At 34.3% G+C, this 23,503-nt stretch overlaps 1 protein-coding gene across 2 annotated transcripts in view; it reads right to left on the bottom strand.

Annotated features, from left to right (window-relative positions):
- srgap3 (SLIT-ROBO Rho GTPase activating protein 3) overlaps positions 1 to 23,503 on the bottom strand; it is a 182,979-nt gene that overhangs the window by 43,734 nt on the left and 115,742 nt on the right. For both annotated transcript variants that reach the window (XM_056460338.1, XM_056460339.1), the window contains exons 7-11: positions 22,064 to 22,285; positions 19,613 to 19,714; positions 14,199 to 14,396; positions 11,913 to 11,997; positions 5,189 to 5,216 (exon numbers count right to left, since the gene is read on the bottom strand). In XM_056460338.1, coding sequence (XP_056316313.1) covers positions 5,189 to 5,216; positions 11,913 to 11,997; positions 14,199 to 14,396; positions 19,613 to 19,714; positions 22,064 to 22,285 — 635 coding nt within the window. The remainder of the gene's footprint in view (positions 1 to 5,188; positions 5,217 to 11,912; positions 11,998 to 14,198; positions 14,397 to 19,612; positions 19,715 to 22,063; positions 22,286 to 23,503) is intronic.

The following is a 23,503-nucleotide window of genomic DNA, read 5'->3' as shown; positions in this document are numbered from 1 at the left end:
CTTTTTAAAATGTTTTATTTATTTATTTATTTATATATATATATATATATATATATATATATATATATATATATATATATATATATATATATATATATATATATATATATATATATATATATATATATTTATATTTATATATATTTGTATTGTTTGTATTTTTAACAAAATCTGGTTCAATTCCATGTCAACAGCTCCTTTAGAAATATTAATCCCAGGAAAAAACATGACATGTTCAATACTTATTTTCCCCGCTGTATATGTTGGTGAATTTAAATAAAATGGTTTTATTAAACAGTTATACTCATATTATATGAATATACACAGTTAAATTCATATATTTATTTTATCAGTTCAAATTAACAATTATTTAATATTTTGAAAATAAAAGTGTGTTCACGTAACATCTTTAGGAATTGAAAGATAATTTATTTAAATTCAAAAGGCATTGCGAATAATAATAATAATAATAATAATAATATTTATATTTATAATAATAATAATAATACAAACTACACAATTTCTACTAAATGCAATTTGTACTAGGGTGTCTTTGATTTTTCCTCTTTTTTAAAATTGTCTTTAATATTTTTACCTAACTTATTAATGTACTAATTTTTGCACTGTGATCTTAAGTTCACCCAAAAATAAAGATTTACTCACTATTTGGTTCCAAACCACTAAGTGGTTACAAACCTTTGAGTTTCATTCTTCCATTGAATACAAAAAAAAAAGATATTTTGGGGAAAAAACTGGAAAACCTGTAACCACTGACTTCATTGTCTGAAAAACAAATACTATGGTTATAGATTTCAATCTTTCTTCAAAAATATCTTATTTTGTGTTCAAAAGAAGACAAAAAAGTTATAGATGTTTGAAACAAGTGGAAGGTGAATATATGAGGATGGAATGGTTATTTTGGGGTGAACTGTCCCTTTAAGTTATTTTATTAGATTAGTTCTGGGTTTGTACTGACTGATCTAAAGTATATACCCAAATATGTTATTGTATAAAAACCCTATTGAGAATAATTTAAAAGAGAGATCTGTAGGGGGTACATAACTTTTGCTGAACACTCTACATGAAGTCTCTTACTGAAATCCATACAGCAGCAGATAACCATTATTTTTAAAAATCCAATCTTTTGTTTATATTTTGTACTATAATCAGAGTGACTTCTGTGATTAATATCCAGGGCTCCAGTCAAACATTGAGGTCTTATGAAGTCAAGCAGTTGACCTGTGTATTCAACTGAACATAGTTATAAGACAGGCCAATAATTTGCTTATTAAATCCTTAATGTATCATCGGTAGTCATGGGTATTGCTTGTATTTTGTCTGTATATTTGTTTTGGGGTTTTTTTCCCTTCAACGTGGCACCTTTTTAAGCCAAAAACCTTATTTCATGCTCCAAGGAAGAACAAATATGACCAACACATGGATGGCCTTTGACTAAATTAACAGCAAGTCCTCATTATATGGTGAACTATGTCTTTAACTTCTAAGGAGACCAATAATGAGGGGTTTAAATAAGCAACAGGCATTAATTGTTGTTCTTTAAAAGATCGTAATTACATCCTAACGCTTTTGACCTCAAATTAACAACCAACAACTGCAGGGAGATTTCAGTTCTCCATAGGACCACCGAATCGAGAACTCATTGAAACATTTAGCTATGGAAACATAACTGCTGTTGTGACAGGCTGGTAAAGGCCATAAATGTCAAACATGACACAGCTCTGTACTTTAGGTCGTAAACCTGAGGGCGAAACTCAAGCTGTTGTTTGCATTTGCTTACGTGATCAATTATTAGCAGAGATTTTTTAAGTTGGAGATCTTCAATGAAATAAGATTATTAAACATTTATCAACATGAAAGAATTAAGTTAACTTTTTAGTTTTTACAAATTTGTGTGGATTAAGCATAAAACATTTAAGCTGCCTAAAAAAAACTCAAGAATTGTGTTGCTTTAGCTTGTTTTAAATAAATAGTTTGCTATTTTGTTAGTCAGTTTATGGTCAGTTCATAATCAGTTTATTATTTAGACCAGAATCATGTTCTATGCAAATATACAAATGCTTCAACATTCAAAAAAATCCCTTTTGCTGCTTGTTCAAACTACTTACTTAAAATGAGTTGAAACAACACAGTTCCTTTGTGTTTTTTGGGGGACAACTTAATTGTTTTATTTTCAATCCACTTAAATTAGTAAACGATTGCATTAATTTAATATATTATAATCTAATATAATATAAGCTAACCGGGTTTTCGATGTAATTGCCAGTGGTGGAAAGAGTAATGAAAATCATACTTAGGTAAAAGTACTATTTATTACCTGCCTAAAAATGTAGCGCAAGTAGAGTAAAATTATCTTTTGTAAATATTACTCCAAGTATGAGTAAAAAGTAGACCTTTCAAAAGTACTCAAGAGTAGTGAGTATTACGCTGTAAAGCTGATGCATTTACATGTAATTTGGGAATGTGTGTAAACGTAACATTCTGTAGTGCATTCAGTTATTGCCCAGCAGGCACACAACATCATAAGACGTTAATATTAGGTTCGATTTAGGTTGTGATGTCAGGTGACCAAAATTAAATGTCTAGCCAGCGTCTAAGGACAATGTTATTTTGATGTCCAATAACAACATCAAATGATGTTGTTATCTGGTTGATTTTATGAGATGTTAGAAAGTGACCAAAATCCAACGTCAAGCCAACATCTTAAACCAACGTCATATTGACGTCAAATACTGACATTTATTCATCAGGTATGGCAAGCAAAATCCAATCTCTGTTATAAGTCATAGTTGTAACATCCTCACAAAGTCAAGCTGTAACATTATTAGATGTTGATATTTGGTTGATTTTAGGTTGGACATTCTGTTCTGACATCAACCCGATTTTCATTTCCAAACAAAATACAATGTCCCAACGACGTTGGAGTACAAATTCAATCTGCCGTCATGTTAACATCTTGTGCCTGCTGGGTGTTTAATGCCATTTCGGTCTTCATACAGTAAAGATCCATAATTTTTTCCATCAGTGACATGCATCAAAACAGTCTCTGGGGCAATGCATGTAAAGATTTTGGACACTTTTAATGTTTCCAATCAGTTTGCTGCAATTATATATCGCCCATATCTTAAGGTAGTTCATTATGATGCGATTTACCTTCTATGTGCGATTTGATTGGACAGGAATCACAGGACTGAATTTTCTAATCCCCATAGACACAAAAAAATTAAGTAGTAACTGCAGGTTGAAGGAAAGCAGTGGAGTAAAAGCACCAATACTGCACAAAAAATATACTCAAGGAAAAATTTCACATTTTTAAAGCTATTTAGTAAATTACAATTCCCGAGGAATAACTACTCAATTACAGTAGTTTGAGTATTTGTAATTTGTTACTTTACACCATTAGTAATTGCGTAAGTGTATGTTTCATGTTAAATCTTAAATAAAGGGTATATGATTATCAATGGCAGCGCTGGTATATGTCATCCTACTGAGAGGTCAGAACAGGTCTGCATCTGTTTACCAGGAAGGCTCTATTCTCAGCATTCTCCGACTGTCAGAGGACGTTCTGGAAAACCCAGCGTGAGTTGAGCCCCTGCCAGTGACAGCTTGAGGACAAGTCCCCTTCTGACCGCTACGCAATATCAAAAAAACTTTTACTTGTCCTCTCTTGCTCTTACCCAGAGCTACTAGGCTGCTACTGTATGTGTTTTAGAGGTTTTATCTGCATTTATCTGTATGTGCTTTGTCAGTTTTATCTGCAAAGGAAATAAGCTAACAGTTGTATTATTTCTTTTTAGTTTAAAAGAAAATACAAATATTTGTGTTTTCAAGAAAGCATTGGCTATGGACATGGGTAATGAATAATGGATATGGATGAGAAGTGTAATAGACTGAAATATATATTTTTTTTATGTCTCTATGGTTTGACAAATTCAAAATTTCTAGGAGACCATTTGACAGGATAAAATATTTAGTTATTGTGGTAAAAGCAATGCTATAACATTATAACTTCAATGTTAAATAAGGAACCACAAGAGAGTTTCGCAGCAATAGAATCTTAACAATAAGGATTCCAAAAGAGTGTTTCACTGCAATATGATCTTCAAATTCAAAAAGGTCCTTTCATAGCACACAGATCTGAAGGATCTTATGTCAAGAATTCATTTAAAAGAGGGTTTTTCAGATGATCTAATAATTAAGATTACAAAAGTTAGTTCCACAACCAAACAATTTTAACAACAGAAAAAGGTTCCAGAATAAGTTTTTATGGTGATGCGATTTTACGAGAAAAGGGCTTATAAGAAGGTTTAAAAAGAGATACCATATAAATGTAACATGTTTTAAATTTTGGTTTTGCAGCCAAACAGTTCTTTTTAAGGTTTCCACAGGAATTTTAGCAGTAACATGATTTAATAAAGATATTACTAAGCAATACAATACAAACAATACAATACAAACTTAAAATAAAGATTAGAAAATAAGGCTTTTGAAGCATTTTACAAAAATAAAATCCCCAAATGTTCTTCATTCTATAAAAAGTAAACATTTTGCATGCTTTAAACAAAGATTCTTCATTGGGTTGCATAAAAAAATCAATAATTTTATTATCCATAGAAGCTTTACTTTACTAACAAAAGATACTTTATGGTCAAAACAGTCCTTTAGATGGATAAAATGTTCATGATGAGATTTTATTATTTGTTATTTGTTATTTTAAGGACTCTTGATTTAAAGATCATTTGGAGAATGATCCTCTATCTGTGAAAGATCGTCTATCTTTCACAGCAAAAAAGAAAAGAAAAGAAACTAAAAGAAACTAAAAGAAACTAAAAGAAAAGAAACTAAAAGAAAAGAAAAGAAAAGAAAAGAAAAGATAAGTTTGGAACATTTATTCTATTAAGTGTATAAACGATTGACTGAAAGGTTCTTTGGAGAAACCAAGAGTGGTTCCTCTTTGTCATTGCAGTAAAACCCCCCTCCTATAATTTTATAGTGTCGTTTTAAGAACATTTGTTTAATCTGTAGAATATTTTTTCACTATAAAGGATCATTTTTTGTTTGTTTGTTTTTTGCAATGATATGGTTATTGCACATATTCCACAGAGGAAAAATGAAACCTTTAATCTGTTTGTAAAATGTGGGAATGTGATGATCAGCAGAACTCTCTTACCTTGTAGTTCCACATTCAGCTCTTTCTCCTAAAAGTGAGAAGAGAGAGAGAGAGGGAGAGGGAGGAGTCAGACATGATTATTAGTATGATCTCATGCACTGAGGGTTGTGGTGAGAGTGGCCGGCCTGTGCTATTGAAGAGCAGATGAATGAATGACTGGACAGACACACTGAGCTTTACACAAAGACCAGCACTGGTCACCACAGAAACCTCGCAAGGGCCCTGCAGGGTGTCAGAAGGGAACTAAAGGGGGTAAATAAGTCTCTCTCCGTGTATGTGTGTGTGTGTGTGTGTGTGTGTGTGTGTGTGTGTGTGTGTGCGTGTGTGTGTGTGTGTAGATTAGGAGTGCACCATGCGATTCATTTTACATTGGTGACACTGAGCGATGATTCTGACGGCTCACTAAACTTCTTTGTCCCAATGTCCAGTGTGCTCAAAAGAGTTTCCTGGTAGTGGCACAATACAAACAATGAAAATTACAGACAACTATGGACTAAAACAAAAACTAACAAATGGATAGTTTCAGTTTTTAATTTTGGTACAAAATAAAATAAAATAAAAAAACTCACAAAGTCAATAAAATAATTATTGCAGGAATATTTCTCTATGACTACTACTTAAATCCTAGAATAAAAAATATAAAATTAAATAAAAATTAAATAATAAAATAAAATAATTATAATAAATAAATCATATAATAAATTAAACAGGCATCATTAATGTCAGTAAAGTATTGTTTAAATATAATAATAATAATAATAATAACAACAACAACCAAAACACAGAGAGATCAAAAAATAAATAAAAAACAAACAAGCTGAGAGTTTCTGCTTATAATTTCAAACAATAAATAATTTTTAAAAAACAAAAATAGTTAAATAAAACAAAAACTCAAAGGAAGGACAATAAAATAATTATTGCAGGATTTTTTTATTTATGACTAACACATAAATCTTTAATAAAATAAGGTATCATTAATGTCAATAAAGTATTGTTTAAATATAATAATAATAAAAAATAATATAATAATAATATTATTATTAATAATAATAATAATAATAATAATAATAATAATAATAATAATAATAACCAAAGCACAGTGAGATAAAAAACAAAATTGACAGCTTCTGTTTTTAGTTTCAAAATATAAATTATTTTTAAAAACTACAAAAATAATTAAATAAAACTAAAACTCAATAAAATAAAATAGGTCATTAAAATAATTACTGCAGGAATATTTCTTTATGATTACCACTTTTAAAATAAAATAAAGTAAATAAATAAATATATACATAAAATAAAACAGGTATCATTAACGCCAGTAAAATATTGTTTAATAATAATAGTAATAATAATAACTGCAAATTTAAGGGAACATTTTTTAATCATTAATAAAAGATGTAATTGCACTAAACGAGTGGAAAAAATTTGAAATAATAAAAAAGACCTAAAATTACATCTCAACAGCCCCTGCCAATAACACCGACCAAGTTCTTCTCATTCAGAATCACCATGTAAAGAGGTGGAACCGCTAATATTTCTACATGGGTACTTTAGAGATGTGAAGTGGCCCCTCAAATCATTTCATTCCACTGAATCTGCATAGCCAATGAAGTGGCTCCCATGTGCCTTTGCTATGTCCTCTAAAACCATTCCAAAAACTGAAAGGCTTTTGTCCTGCCAGCTGAGGGTTAAAAAAAAGACACAGGATGCTTTCCAAAGACTTTTCTGGATGCTAGTTTTACATGCAGGACATTCGCAAACAGTGTATTCTTCCACATCCCTCATTTAAATGATAAGCGTGAACAGTTATACCAGGTGGCATGGCAACCCTTGATAACATTAATGAAGAGAATTAGATGTGCCAAGCTAATTGGCTTAATGGATGGAGAATCAATTAAGTGAATAATTTAAAAACATGGGTGGTTCCTGTAGCAACCATATGTGACAAACTCATGCATATCAGTGGTCATGCGGCTCCTTAAATAGTCTTAAAATGCAAGGTCATAAATAGTCTTGTTTTTACCTATGAGGTCTTAAATATTATCTATTTAAACCAAAGAAAATGCTTATAACTACACATTTGACCAAATTCTAACTAATTAGCCTTTTTCTTATTCTTTTTGCTAGATTTTTTGATGACTGTTCACAGCATTTACTTTGCAGCAGCATATCTCATAATGCTTTTTGTGATAAAGAAAGCGAGAAAGGGAAGAAAATGGTAATGTAAGTTAATTCTTTAAATTTGTGGGGTTGTCCTTATTATATAGTCAATATAATTTTATTTTATCAAAAACTAAAATAACACATCTAAAAATACCAAGTAACCCTCATTTGTTCTGAACAATTTAGTTGGTTATTAATTATTCAGTGATTCATTCATAATGAGTCACTCGCATTGTTCTTTTTTTTTTCATTTGAACCAATTGGTTGAACAAATGATTCACTTAAATGCAATACAGGGGTGGTCCACTACGATATTATATTTGAAACTTTAGTTGATGTGTAATGTAGCTGTGTGAACATAAACAACATCTCTGAATGTAATACTCTCAAAGTTCAATGCAAAGCGAACCTACAGCGAACGAAGTTTGTAGACTACAAAAAAATCATCCGGGCTAGTGAGATCATAAACCCTTCAGGCTATGTGCATTCTCCACGTACACTCAGTTTAGTTCTATTGAACACAATATATATATTGATCATATATGATGTTGATCATTTTCCCCCAATTTCTGTTTAACAGAGAGAAGATTTTTTTCATCACATTTCTAAACATAACAGTTTTAATAACTCATTTCTAATAACTGATTTATTTCATCTTGGCCATGATAACAGTAAATAATATTTGACCAGATATTTTTCAAGACACTTCTATAGAACTTAAAGTGACAATTAAAGGCTTAACTAGGTTAATTAGGTTAACAAGGCAAGTAAGGGTAGTTAGGCAAGTTATTGTATAACAATGGTTTGTTCTGTAGACTATCAGAAGAAAAAAATTAGCGTTGAGGGGGCTAATAATTTTGACCTTAAAATGGATTTTAAAAAATTAAAAACTGCTTTTTTTCTAGCTGAAATAAAAAAAATAAGACTTTCTCCAGAAGAAAAAATATTATCAGACATAATGTGAAAATTTCCTTTCTCTGTTAAACATCATTTGGCAAATATTTAAAAAAGAGAAAAAAATCTAAATATATCGATGACAGCTATACCAGAATTTAAATATATATAGTTGAAGTCAGAATTATTAGCCCCAATAATTCTGACTTAACTCTATATATTTAAATTCTGGTAGCTGTCATCGATATATATTTTCCTACTATGGAAGTCGATGGGTCCCAACAACCAGCATTTTTCAAAATATCTTCTTTTGTGTTCAACAGAAGAAAGAAACTTATAAAGATTTAAAACCTCATGAGGAAGTATACATGATCAGGCATTCTACATTTGTGTGAACTATCCCTTTAAGGCTAGTTCTAGATTCAATTGCAGTTTTGAGCCATCCCAATTGAAAATAACTTGCAGTGAGATATCTTAAAATAAATCAGTGTCATTATTTTGTGTTTTTGTGAGTGTTTTAAGGCATTTTAATAAAAGCAGTAAAAACACCCTAATTTACTGTAACTAAGGTCTAGTCCTGGCTTTAGATAAGCGCTGTTTGTGAAACCATGCAATAGACTTCAATATAACTTTATGAGGTATGATTATGTTATCACAATGAAGTCCAGTGGCAGAAAAAGATCCTGCGATCTGAAAGGGTAATATATTTCTTGTTTAATATATCCTCAGATATAGTGCTTTAAAAGGCATTGTTAAGCAATTTGCAGGGCAAATTTTAACACTACATACTGTAGTATTGTAAACAATAATGACCATTAATCCCCCAGTGTGTTAATGCAAATGTGAACTGATTTGCATTTCTCCGGGTCTCAAAAAGCATTAAATTTGACTTTAAAAATCAGCTTTAGCCCTGTACATGCAGCAAATGCTCTACCGCACACACTTTGGCTTGTCTCGAGTGTCTGGTTTTACTCATCCGAGGAGGTGAAGTGTAATTGAGCACTCAGTCTGGTGAGGGGACGAGGGCAAGGCTGGTCAGCGCTCATACGTGGATGGCTGGACTCAGCTGGGGCGTCCCGCAGTGTGCCGTCATTAGATTATGAGCTGTCGCACCGGCAGCTGCCGAATTTTCCCCCCCCTGGTGCCACTGGCTGATTGATTGGGCGTAAACTGGCCGTAACTGAACTGACAAGAGGCCTTGTGGGAGATACGGCCATGAAAGAAGGGTCTCTATAATCATGTGACAACAAAAGGGTTCGCACTTACAGGAATACTGAAGGTAATTTTCAGCTAAATGTCTTTGGATCGCATCTGTGACATATAGCTGCACCTTTGTAAAATCAAATAGGAAGTCAAATGACACACACACAGCTGTTTATGCTTTATTGCTTTGATTTTAAAGCACTAAAATAAATTCTTCATTACCTAAAAACAAAGGAATAAAGACAGTCTTTATTAGATTTTCTGTATGCTTTTGTTAAAATATTTTATTTTATTTGCCTCAAGATAGAATTTATAAAATAAATAAATAAATAAATACATAAATAAGCTTTCCATTGATGTATGGTTGTTTTAGGATTGGAAAATACTTGGTTAAATACAACTCTTTAATAATCTAGAATCTGAGAGTTGAAAAGAATCTAAATATTAAGAAAATATTGAAGTTGAACACATTTAGTTTTTAGCAATGCACATTACTAATTAAAAATTAACTTGATTTATTTACGGTAGGAAATCGACAAAATATCTTAAAGGAACATTATCTTTACTTGAGATTCTAGTGATTTTTTGGAATAAGGGAGAAATCCTTTATTAAAGGATTATGGAAAACAAGGAAAACAATACTGCCTACAATAATCATCCACCAACAGTCAGATTATGTGTACATGTGCACATCGTTTTGACTGTGTACTTGTCTATTTGTGTCTATATATGTATGTAAAGTGTGCTTTTTCTTTTATGCATTTATTGTCTTTCACGTATTTATTGTCAACATTGCTAATATTATATTGTTTTGTTTTAGAGTATGTCATTGAATTTTGCACTGTCTGGAGCCAGCACCTAAGCTTTTCACTCATCATAGCATTGATGATGTGACTATAAAAGTTATTTAGTTTTAATTTGATTTAAAATAAACATTTTTTGTCCAAACAATGTATTATTGGTTTTTGCCAGAAATACACCTGTGCAACTTCTGAGCTCCAGGGTCACATATTGTAAATATGTAATACACAATTGTCTCAACACAATGAGGGATACATGAAAATTACTGTCTACAACAGGCCCGTAGCAAGCCTGGTAAAAAGGGTGTTTCATTTTCTCAAAAAGTGGACCTGCAGTTATTGACCTTATTTTCTGTTTAATTATGAGGTTTAAATACTGCATTTTAGTGACATTTTAAGAACTATTTTTGCCTGGATTAGCTTGTTGGATGGTCATCATAAACACTTTTTTGGCGGTACCGAAACAATTAGCTAAATATTTAGAATAAAGAAATATGGAAAAAAACATATATTTTTTAATATTATTTTATCACATCATACAATATATCATTAGGAAAAAAAGGAGTTAAAGTTTTAAATAAAAAAATAAATAAACTGTAGCCTATTGTTATTTATTGGGCAAATAACAAACTGATCAGAACATTAAATTTTCCTCAGTCAGAATTTGGTCATTTGAATAATACAAAATAAAAACATATTAAATTTTCCTCAGTCAGAATTTGGTCATTTGAATAATACAAAATAAAAACATATTAAATTTTCCTCAGTCAGAATTTGGCCATCTGAATAATACAAAATAAAACATATTATTATTAATAAATGTAAAGCTTCTTGATTTTTCACATTTTTATTGTAAAAAAAATAAAAATAAATAAATATTACATTTTGAAAGTTCATGAATAACAAAAAAAAGCCTAATTAGTATTAAAATGAACTTTAATATGGGCCACTATTGGTGCTTTAAACCATTTTATAGTTATTTTGTTTTCTATCAAGAGTAAGTTCCAAGATTCAAAATAAAAGTTACTTGTAGTGAAAGATTACTTCACTTTTGTGAGAGGTTGGACTATAATTGATGCCTTCACAATTTCTGATGGCACAGCAGTCAAACTAAGACAAATGAGCTCATGTAAAGGACAAATTCTGGATCTTTTATGAGTGGAGGGTGGGTCTTTCGAACCGCCCGAACCACCCCTGGCTACAGGCCTGTACAATTATATGAACGTGACATAAAAAATTATTAGTGCTTAACCATGCAGTTGAATGCTCCATAGCCAGGAATAGATCAGATAAAGAGTTTTTCCGCCATCTTTTCTCCGCCATTAGACTTAATTCTGATCACATGATCATATCTTTAAGCCTCATAATGTTATTTTAGCATGTGAATTCTCAGGATTACAGTAAAATCAGTAAAAATACAGACAGACAGATTTTTTTCATACAGAGAATTTGAATAATAAAAACTGCTAAATTTTCACCTGAGGTCTGAAACTTTTCAACTTCACCTCAGTGCATCTTGTCCAATTATTCCAGAAATATTCGTACAGTTTGAGCCCATTACAAACTTTCAATTTCATATTCAACAGTGACCAAACTTGCAATTAGATGCCACAGGCTTAGCATTTCCAGAGAGAAAAGCATTTAATAAACAGACAACTCACCTTCCCCCAGAGTCTGTTTCAGCAGGTCATGCTTGGCCTGCAGCTTAATGATGAGGTTACTGCCGTTCAGGTACTCCTTGAATTTCTGCGACACAGATGAAGGCGTCAGTGAGCTAATGATTTTAATTGGATGTGACTAAAACAGGGGAGTGATGTGTGCTGCGGGCAACAAAGAACAGATTTGGCCATACTTTCCACGCTGCAAATTCAATCTGTTCAGATAGGAGGATTTAATTTCCGTCTCATTGGCGAGGAATGGGCCTTGTCACCAATGTTTTGCCGATTTGTGTGTGATGACTGAGATGGGATAGATAGGTAGATAAATAGATAGATCGGACAGGCTGCCTAGACTTTCATATCAGTGTTTGCAGAGACCATTCCATGTATTAAAAGATTTACTGATAGTCTGGAGATCCTGAGGTCCAGGTCTTCATCTTTATCTTTGAAAAAAAAACGTCTCATAAATATCAGGTTTTGGTATTTTATGTCCAAAACAAGCAATAATAGGGGCTGCCAGTCAAACAGTGGCCTATGAAATCCAAATGAAACATTTTTTCCCAAATTTTGAAGTTACACTTTGGTAGTCACAAGCATGCCCAAATAATTAAAAACATAAAACATGATTGATTTAACAATATAACAATTTAACGAGAGTTTAATTAAATTAAAGGGATAGTTAAAGGTTTCAAGCCCTATGAGTATCTTTCTATAGTTAAACACAAAAGATATTTTGAGGAAAGCTGGAAATCTGCAACAATTAAATTTAATAATATTTGTTTTTCCTACTGTGAAAGCCTAAAGATTCCTTTTAATATCTTCTTGTGTTCAACAGAAGGAAGAAACACAAAAAGATTTATAAACACTTATAGGGCACCTATATTACCCCCTTTTCAAGATTTAATATAAGTCTTTGTGTCACCAGAATATGTCTGTAAAGTTTCAGCTCAAAACACCCATCAGATTATTTGTTATTAATTGTTTAATGCTGGTTCTTCCCTCCCTTCGTTCCCACGTGCCTGTCAGAGTGTGCCTAAATCACTGGCTGTGTCAGTGACAGACATGAAGGAAGCAGATCTCATGAAAGGTTTGTGAGCAATACTACTGTAAGAACTTTCCAAATGATTATTTAATGTACTGGTTTTAGAGTTAATTCAAGCCTTCGATGAGCCACATGTCCTTACAAAACACAGGCAAACAGTGTGCGTGTTTAAGTTTACACTGCGAATGTGACAGGATGCATGTTAATATCCACTGCTGTATGGACATCTGTTTTTTTTTTTAATGTAGAAAATAAACCTGATTTAACGTCCACAAAATGGGATTGAAGAGTCTTCTTTTCTAATTGAACTGATACGCGGCTGTGAGGATAAATACAGTAAAATTGCTGTAAATCATTACAAACATGCACTGTTTTAAAAACGTTTCTTAAACATGTAAAACTCATTCTTGATCACATTTGATGATGATCACAGAGAGCTGAACAGATCTTTTAATCCCAGTTGCTTTGTGCACGTTCTGTCTTGTTGATATGATAATACGCATTACTACGAAGACATGTTAATATGCGGCTGTCAATCAATTCGGTGGGTGGGGAAACCGCACTCCTACGTCATGTTGTGGTGGACCTCAAAATGGGAGGGATTTGGATCCTATTTTAACTTCATGAAATTTTAAAAAAGAGACTTCTTGTGTTTCTATCACTCCAATATGACTGTGGACACTATACCTGCACACAGTTCTGTCCAAACAGGTTATAAAATATGATTTTCATCACAGGTGCCCTTTAAAACATTTAAATAATGAAAAATAAATAGAGTACATTTTCATTTTGGGTGAACTATCCATTTAAAGATTAAATAAACACCCTAAATTGATACAAAAAACACTCAATTTTTATTTTGAAGGGTTGTCTTGAGAAGCTGTACAAGTTTCCATGTGTGCATGATATGATAGCTAATTCTCCAATCAGCTCTGAAATAAAGTGAGCAATTATGTCCTCGGATAGTAAAGATAGCACAGTCTTACATCCCACAAACATCATTGAGTGTGTGGTAAACCAAACTGCGTTATTTGATTACATTTACAGCAATACTTTTGATTTATTCATCCAAAAATGAACAAATTCCATGACATTTCACATTATACAGTCAATACTACTTTATATAATTAAAACATAAATTAATATCAAGCTGCAGGCACTACTTTGTTACATATAAATGAGCTAAAAAAATAATAAGGGTACATACAAAACCAGTGATAATGGTCTAAAAAAAATTGTCCACTCACAGTGAAGTAGAAGACTTCTGTCTCCTGCTGATTGGCTCGTCTCTTTGCGATGTTTAACTTGCTCATGTAACTCTCTGAAGCCACAGATTTAATGGACTCTGTGGATCGGCTGTGCTGGAAGGCATCTGACACATCAAAGTCCTCCACTGTCAGCATGTCTTGTAAGGTCTGCATGGTGGCGTCCAAGGTCTTGCGTACCTAATTAAACATAACAGAGACTCGGTTAGGTGAAAAAGAGACCAGTGTGAACTTTTGAAATATTAGTTATGTAAGAGATTTCAACTGCTGTTCATATTATGCATCATGACTCATGGTTGACAGAAGTGTTAATCAGTAGAAATGGGACAGATTGCCCATGTTAAATGGCTGACAGTTACATCCAACAACACAATCTACTCAACTTTCTTCACTCAAATTTAAATTTTAAATTAAACCGTATTAATATACAGATACTTTTATTGAACAAGCAGTTTGTTTGACCAGAAAAGACTTCTCCCAAGAGATAATAAGACAATGTACAGGAGGCATCATTGTGGAGGGGGAGCTGTGATGGGCCGGTGCATTGTGTAACGGGTGGTGGTTGAAGGTTAGGACCACGACAACCTGATCGTCATGCACAGAAACTGGCTCTTGGGACATGGAATGTCACCTCACTGGGAGGGAATGAGCCAGACCTTGTGCGGGAGTCGAAACGGTACCGACTAGAGATAGTTGGGCTCACCTCCACACACACCTGGGGCTTTGTTGGCTTCAGCATGCACTGGGGCGGTTTGCTGCACAGTTAAACGTGGCTAAGATGAGAATTAGCACCTCCAAGTTCGAGGCCATGGTGCTCCACCGGAAAAAGGTGGTTTGCCATCTCCAGGTTGGAGGAAAGTCCTTACCCCAGGTGGAGGAGTTCTAGTATCTTGGGGTTTTGTTCACGAGTGAGGGAAGGATGGAACGTGAGATTGACAGGCGGACCGGTGCAGTGGCAGCAGTAACGCATTCGATGTACCAGTCCGTTGTGGTAAAGAAGAAGCTGAGCCAAAAGGCAAAGCTCTCGATTTACCAGTCAATCTACGTTCCTACTCTCACCTATGGTCATGAGCTTTAGGTCATAAGTAAGGACAAAATTTGGAATGCAAGCTGCCGAAATTAATTTCCTTCACAGGGTTGCAGGGCGGAACTTTATAGGTAGGGTGAGGACCTCTGTCACCCGGGAGGAGCTTGGATTAGAGCCGCTGCTCCTCCACATCAAGAGAAGCCAGCTGAGGTGGCTCGGGTATCTGTTTCGGATGCCTCCTAGACACCTACCTAGGGAGGTGTTCCAGGCATGTCCCACCGGGAGGAGGCCTCGGGGAAAACTACGTTTCTCGGAGGGACTATGCTTCTCGGCTGGCCTGGGAACACCTCGGGATCCCCCCAGAGAAGCTGGAGGAAGTGTCTGGGGAGAGGGAAGTCTGGGGTTCTTTCCTAAGACTGCTGCCACCACGACCGGCCCCGGAAAAGCGGTTGGAAATGAATGAATAAATGAATGATTAATATTAATAATAGTTGGAATAAAAATGTAAAATGAGCTTCATGTCTGCAAAAGCATTTATCCTTTTCTATGACACCTACAAGTCCAGTGTGTTCATGTATATTTTAACCCATATGCAGGAGAAATTAAAACCTCAAAACTCAGCAACAGCCCAGACACCAAAACTAGACGTGTGGGCTCAAATAACAGGTCCAGATTTGAAGTCAAATGACAACAGCCAAACCACAATTGATTACTGAGTGTGCACAGTACTTATTATACAGCTTAAAAACCTCTATATTCCCTCGTTATCCCAATCATCTCTTTAAGATCAGATTTAATTCAACCCCAGGACCAAAGATCACTCACATCAATGTGTAAAATCAAAGACTGTCTGAACGCTGTAGTGATTGCTATATAATTCGGCCCCGGGCCCTCATAGATTAATGTGGCGCATTTTCTATATGACACTGAATCATCCATTACTAGCTGGTTATGAGACACAAAGTGATAAGGGCAAGATGAAGTCATCAATACATACAGACGAGGGCTATTACAGAGTCCATTAGCACCTGCATACACTTAGTTGGATTGGATTGGATTCGGCTCTCCCAAGACAAAAGAATCACCCTTACCAAAGACCAAACATCTAGATAACAATTTTACGCCCTCAAAAAACTAACCATTAACAGATGAGAATGCTAAAAATACACTCAGCTCCCAGAAAAGATGGGCTAAATTGCAATGAGTTTGATTGCTAGGCTGAAGTATCCTCTGGAGTGCTTTAAAAATGGCATTGAGAAAAAAAAGCATATGTGAGTAAAGCCGAGGGCTCTGAGTGCTAAAGACTCGTGAGAGAGGCAGCAGGGCTTTCTGAAGAGTTATGACTCAGACTAAAGAAGCTGATGAATCTTCATAGTTAGCAGGTGTAAATAAACCTCAACCATTTTCTAAGCACCACCGGAGTCTGTACAGTGTAGACATCTTAAGGTAAAGTCAACACTTCTATCATTTGATGTCAGGTGTTTGAAGTGGAGGGACTGAAAAGTATAAGAATGTCTTGTGACGTTAACTCAAAAAAAAAAAGATTTTGTTATCTGAATTTAAGGGATAGTTCACCCAAAAATGTAAATTTTGTCAATCAATCATCTTTATGTCATTCCATACCCCTGAGACGTTTTTTCTTCTTTGGAAAACAAATTAGGATATTTTTCTGTGAAATTTGTCCGAAAAAACACCAAAAAGGTACTAAAAACACTGTAAAACAGTCCATGTTTCTTCCACATGTTTTTAATCTAACTATTATCAAGCTATGAATTTTTTTTTATTTATCTTTATCTTGTAGCTTGATAATATTCTGATTGAACTACTGAAGACATACTGTATGATGATTTTTGATTATGTATTTTAAGACCTTCCTGGAGCGTTACTGTCTAGAGGGTGAGAGAGCTCTCGAATTTCATCTAATATATCTAAATTTGTTTTACAAATATGAATGAAGATATCAGGGGATTAGAATGACATAAGGGTGAGTAATAACATTACACTACCTAACAAAAGTCTTGTCAATCCCAGTTGTAAGAGCAACAAATAATAATAACTTGACTTCTAGTTGATCATTTGGAAAAGTGGCAGAGGATTGATTTTTCAGATGAATCATCTGTTGAACTGCATCCTAATCATCACAAATACCGCAGAAGCCCTACTGAAATCTGCATGGACCAAATATTCTAATGGAAATCAGTCAAGTTTGGTGAAAGTATGTGGGCATGTGGTCAAGTATGTGGGCATGTGAGAGATCTGCAGAGTGGATGGCAACATCAACAGCCTGAGGTATCAAGACATTTGTGCTGCCCATTACATTACAAACTACAGGAGAGGTCAAATTCTTCAGCAGGATAGCACTCCTTCTCATACTTCAGAATCCATATCTAAGTTCCTGAAAGCAAAGAAGGTCAAGGTGCTCCAGGATTAGCCAGCCCTGTCACTAGACATGAACATTATTGAGCATGTCTGGGGTAATATGAAAGAGGAGGCATTGAAGATGAATCCAAAGAGTCTTGATGAACTCTAGGAGTCCTGCAAGAACGCTTTCTTTGCCATTCCAGATGACTTAATTAATAAGTGATTTGAGTCATTGCAGAGATGTATGGATGCCGTCCTCCAAGCTTTTGTCTTAGCAAAGTCAGACCTTACTGTCCTAATTAAATAATCAAAAATCAAATCATGATCATATTTTATTTTGGTAAAATAAGCGTAATCTAGAGGCCTTTGCCTTTCATATAAGCCACTTCTGATACCAAATGATCAACTAGAAGTCAAGTTATTATTTGCTGTTCCTAACACCTGGATAGGCAACAAGACTTTTGTCAGGTAGTGTATTTTCCTTATTAATGATAATGAAAATTCTGTCGATAATTAAATCACCCTTAAGTCATTCCAAACCCCTGAGACCTTCAATTGTCAAATTAAGAGATTTTGTTCAGTCAAATCTGAGAGATCTTTTATAGACAGCAATGGTCTCAGCTCATTCAAAGTAGAGAAAAGTACTAAAATCACTGTTAAAACAGTCCACAGTGGATCAATCTAACTGTTATTAAGCTATGATAAAACTTTTGTGTACACAAAACTAAAATAACAACTTTATTCAACAGTTTCTTCTCCTCTGTGTCAGTATAGGGTGCACGCTCATGATGTACTGTATATCCTAGATGTCCACATCCGACTACCTCCATTTGAAACAAAGCTGAGGTGCTTAATGTGCACACAAAAGTACTCTTGTAACTAAAACATATTGCAATGAAACCACTGAAGTCATATGATCTGTTTTGATCATGTTTTTGGGAGTTTCCTAAAGCATTGCTGTCTTTAGAGGGTAAGAGCTCTCAGATTTCATCTAAAATATCTTAACTTGTGTTCCAAATACAAATGAAGGTCTCTGACATTTAGAATCATATGAAGGATCAGTAGCTAATAACATAATTTTCCTTGTTGGGTGAACTATAATTTTAAGCTGCAGTCACACAGGGAAATGGGGGACAATCTAAAGCAACTGTGTGATGCTTTTTTGTCAATATGGACCAAAACCTCTGAGGATTTTTTTTGTCACGTTCTTGAATCAGTCACAATGAAATGAAGTAATCCTGAAGGCCCAACCTGCTGCTTGCAAGGTGTACCTAATAAAGTTGACAGCGAGGATATATTGCAAGACTACTGACAATAAACCCTTTGTGTCCTTGAAATTTCTTTAATGTGACTGCAACTTTAGACGGGGTCTTCTGATTGACACTGTAAATCCACCAAGCAGTTCTTTTATATGTTTGAAGGTGGGTTTAAGTCTGAAATCCAATATAACTTGAAGAACAAAGTAGATTACACAGTTGCTAATAACAAGCTCTGAATATGTCTCAAGATGCAATTCCTTGAACCACACACACAAAAAAACTGCAAATCAAATGACTAGATCTTCCACTGAAGCATTCAGTGTAGCATCCTGGTGCGGTATCGGTAAAGTTACCGTAGCGTAACTTTTTCTCCCAGCAGACTGATAAAGACATGCGCTACTTTTTAGATAAAAACAGTCTAATAGGAGCTAGCGGTTTTAGAAAAGCCTCTTGTTATTTTAGTATGAAATATACATCACAGTCAGTGAACCGTCTGGGCGTGTGGCGCCTGCAGTTGAGGCTAATTACTTTTTTTCTGAGAGGTGGATTGCATGATAACAAATGAAATTCCAAATGTAGGTTAGGGAGAAGCCTACATTACATGCCTTTGTCACTAGCAGTCACCCCACCATCCCAGTGGCAATACTTCCACCATCCTTCCATCTGCCCATCTGTCTTTTTTTCATTACTGTTATTATAAAATCCTATTATTATAAAATGCGGCATGTGGAAACTGGGATAATTCTTACCTCCTCGTTCTCAATTTTGAGCGTGGCCAATCGGGACTGCAGCTGGTGGAAACGCATCAGAAGTTCAGTCTGCACGGGCTGCTGGGCACTAACCTGGCACACCTGAGATGCATACAAAACAAAATGTGCAGCAGTTTATTATCCTACAGGTCTTTTTTTAGATCTTTTAGTCTAAACACTTAGATGTATATCTTTTAGCCATATAATGATAGTCATATAAGGATGTCAAACAGTACTAAACAGTGACTTAGACATTTAGTAAATTGATTCTTCTCTAAATTTGATCTCCACTGTATGTTACATATATACATATGTTTTATGCAGTGAATGCCATATATATATATATATATATATATATATATATATATATATATATATATATATATATATATATATATATATATATATATATATATATATATATATGGCATTTGCTGCATAAAACATATGCCGTAATAGATAGTGGTTCAATCTGATGTGGCAACCCCAGATGAATAAGGGACTAAAACGAAGGAAAATGAATGAATGATTATCTCCACTGTGCGTTACAGATAATTTAACATAAACTAGCATAATAGGGTTAATGATAAAAATAAATAATCATTTGTAAATAATGATATAGCAAGAAGGTCGCTGGTTCGAGACTTGGCTGGGTCAGTTGGAATTTCTGTGTGGAGTTTGCATGTTCTCCCTGTGTTCTCGTGGGTTTCCTCCGGGTGCTCCGGTTTATCCAACAAGTCCAAAGATATGCTATAAGTGAATTGGGCAAGCTAAATTGTCTAAATATGTGTGTGAATGAGAGTGTATGGGTGTTTCCCAATAATGGGTTGCAGCTGGAAGTGCATCTGCAGCGTAAAACAAATGCTGGATAAGTTCATTATGCTGTGGTGACCCCTGATTAATAAAGGGACTAAGGGATAAAAATAATGGGATTAAAAATAAATAAACAAACAAATACACACACAAATTCATACACACATAGTTTATGCTATATTATACTATATTATCTGTAACATACAAATTCAGATGTCTAGGTCACGGTTTAGTACTTTCTGACATTATCCTAACAGAAGTATAAGATGAGTTTTAGAGATGTCAAATCACTGTTAAAACCACCCTGGTTTAAGTTTCTTAAATTAAGACATGTTGAAACTCGTTTCCAGTGTCGTGTATAAAATATAATACATTCTCTTGAAAATTCTTTATTGTCAAATGTGTGTTGAATGTAAACTCCTCTAAGGAATTCAATATGAATTATTCTGAAAATATTATTTAAAGAGGAAATCTTCTCACTAAATAGTCCATTCTTTTGTCGTCATCTAAAACATCATGTGGCAGAGTAAACTGTCATGAATCTAGGCATGTGATGATAGCCATTTGGGTTTGGACAAGTCAAGGTTTTAATACCGCTAAAATGTTCTGTTATACCATTTCCAAGGTATATGTAAGTTTTTTTTAATGTATTTTTTATGTGTTGTAAGGAAATCTGTGTTTTTTAAAATTAAGGAAAAAGGCAGAAGTCATTGATTTATTTTAACTATTAAGCCTGACATGTTTACTGTTCCAAAATATTCAAAACAAATTACCAGAACGACTTTACCAGTAAATAAAAAAAAAGTGCTGTTCACACAGGCAAGAACGTTCCGGAATTTTTCCGGGAAAGAGAGATGACACATTCATTCCAAAACACCGGTAAATTCTGACATCATTAACCAGAAATGACTTCTAAACGGCTGCACTTGTATTTCTAGAAGTGGTCTGGATTTTGTTGATGGTTGATGGTACATCATATGTGTGTGTGCTGGTGCTCATCAGCTGCTTTGCGTGCACATACATCAAGCAACTTAAGCAGAGCTTGAATGTATACAAACAGCGGTTTATCATAATAAAAGGATAAAAGGATTTTATCGATAATGTTTTCTACAGTTAAAATTAAGGAGGAAGATAGAAACGTTGTCTGACTAACATCTAGCAGCTAAATTTGTCCAGAAAAATATTCAATTTCGAGTGCTCTGATTGACTGGAGTAGACATTTTTACGTTAGCGTGTTCGAAGTGTGAGTGCGCTCTTTCCAGCAATTTTCCGTCTGCGTTCACACAGAGCAGCATTCCGAAGCATTATGATAAGTGAAACGTGCAGCTTTGAGCCAAGAGCTTTTTTATTTTAAAGTCAAATTTTAGCACTGGTCTTTTGATTAATTCTCAGAAACTTGATAAATACGGGCCCTGGACTTTCACAAAACACAAATGCGTGGGTATTGTGGAAATTCTCAACTGATTCATCATGAAAGCTGCTGATTGCTCATCAGTTCAGAGCAAATATTTAATAATGAATCTTTTGTGTTCCAGAGAAAGAAGTCAGTTACTCAATGAACGACATCAGGGCAAGCTAATAAACTAACTTAATTTTTGGAAGAACACTTAATGAGATGTTAATGCAAAGGCTTGATACCTCATCTCCCATGTGCGGCAGAAACTCAAAGCGCATGGGTGGACAGAAGACCTGATTGTACATGTCCATGATCTTGTGCTTGTCACTGCGAGGGTCCAGGTTGTCCACTGCATTCTCAATGATGTCCAGACCTTCATGGCGAGAGGTCTCTAGATTATACTCAGCTGACAGATACGTCCTTAATGTGCGCGCCAAGCTAGCATGATAGCCGAGGTCACAGCACTGTGGAAAGAAAAAAAAGAAAAACAACGGATGAGAAAGAATCTCTCATAGCAAGCCTGTCATGACATTTAGATGAACACCAGTTCAGCCCTTCTTCCTACAAAAACAGAATAAATGAAACTTTATTTGGCGAATGGTTTCCATGGTGATATCTATTTATAGCAGTCATGAGATTTCACATTTCACTCCGGCAGGGCGAACAGTAAGACAGGTAGAATCTCCTCTGTGTCTGTGGATAGTGGTGCCATTATAATGACATGATCTAAATGAGGGAATTTCATCCTGCGGAGAATCAAGATCGTCAGTATCTATAATTAGAAGAACAAGCGCGGTGGAATATCTTCGCTAATTAGTTTAAACCTGCAACAAATGTGCAACTAACCTCTTTTAACAACGTGGAGCAAGTTTAAATTTGCTTGGGGAAAACTTTAAACCTCTGTGAGTCATTGCAACGAGGCAGTTATCGCTCTACTGGACTGTAAATCTATATATTATGCTCAAAAGGGTTTGAGTGCAAACACTAGAGAGCCGTAGCCTGTGGCAAACTCTATTTAGCATTACAAAGCTGCAGAACAGGAGGTGTACATTTGTTAAAAGGTAGTAATATCACCACGCTTAGACCTGTTTACACATTACTAGGGGCGCTAATATTAGCATTAGCTAATAAGCTGTAATTACATGTAAATACAGACTCTTAAAAAATTCCTGTGTTTTGCAGTGGCAAACTCTACTTAGCATTACAAAGCTGCAGAACAGGTGTACACTTGTTAAAAGATAGTAATATCCCCAAGCTTAGATCTGTTTACAAATTAGCAGGGGTGCTAGTATTAGCATTAGCTAATGAACTGTAATTCCAAGTAAATCCAGACTATTAAAAATAATTTTCTGTGTTATTCATTCACAAACTCTATTTAACATTAAAAAGCTGCAGAACAGTTATAAGGTAGTAATATCACCAAGCTTAGATCTGTTTAAACTAGGGGTGCTAATATTAGCATTAGCTAATAAACTGTATTACAATTAAATTCAAACTATTTAAAACATTATTTCCTGTGTTTTCCAGTGGCAAACTTTATTTAGCATAACAAAGCTGCAGAACAGGTGTACATTTGTTAAAAGGTAATAATCACCAAGCTCTGTTTACACATTAGTAGGGGTGCTAGTATTAGCATTAGCTAATACACTGTAATTACAAGTAAACCCAGATTATTAAAAAAA

This window comes from Danio aesculapii, chromosome 6 (genome assembly GCF_903798145.1).
Source record: "Danio aesculapii chromosome 6, fDanAes4.1, whole genome shotgun sequence".
Classification (NCBI taxonomy): domain Eukaryota; kingdom Metazoa; phylum Chordata; class Actinopteri; order Cypriniformes; family Danionidae; genus Danio; species Danio aesculapii.
This window is presented reverse-complemented; position numbering and strand designations above follow the sequence as displayed.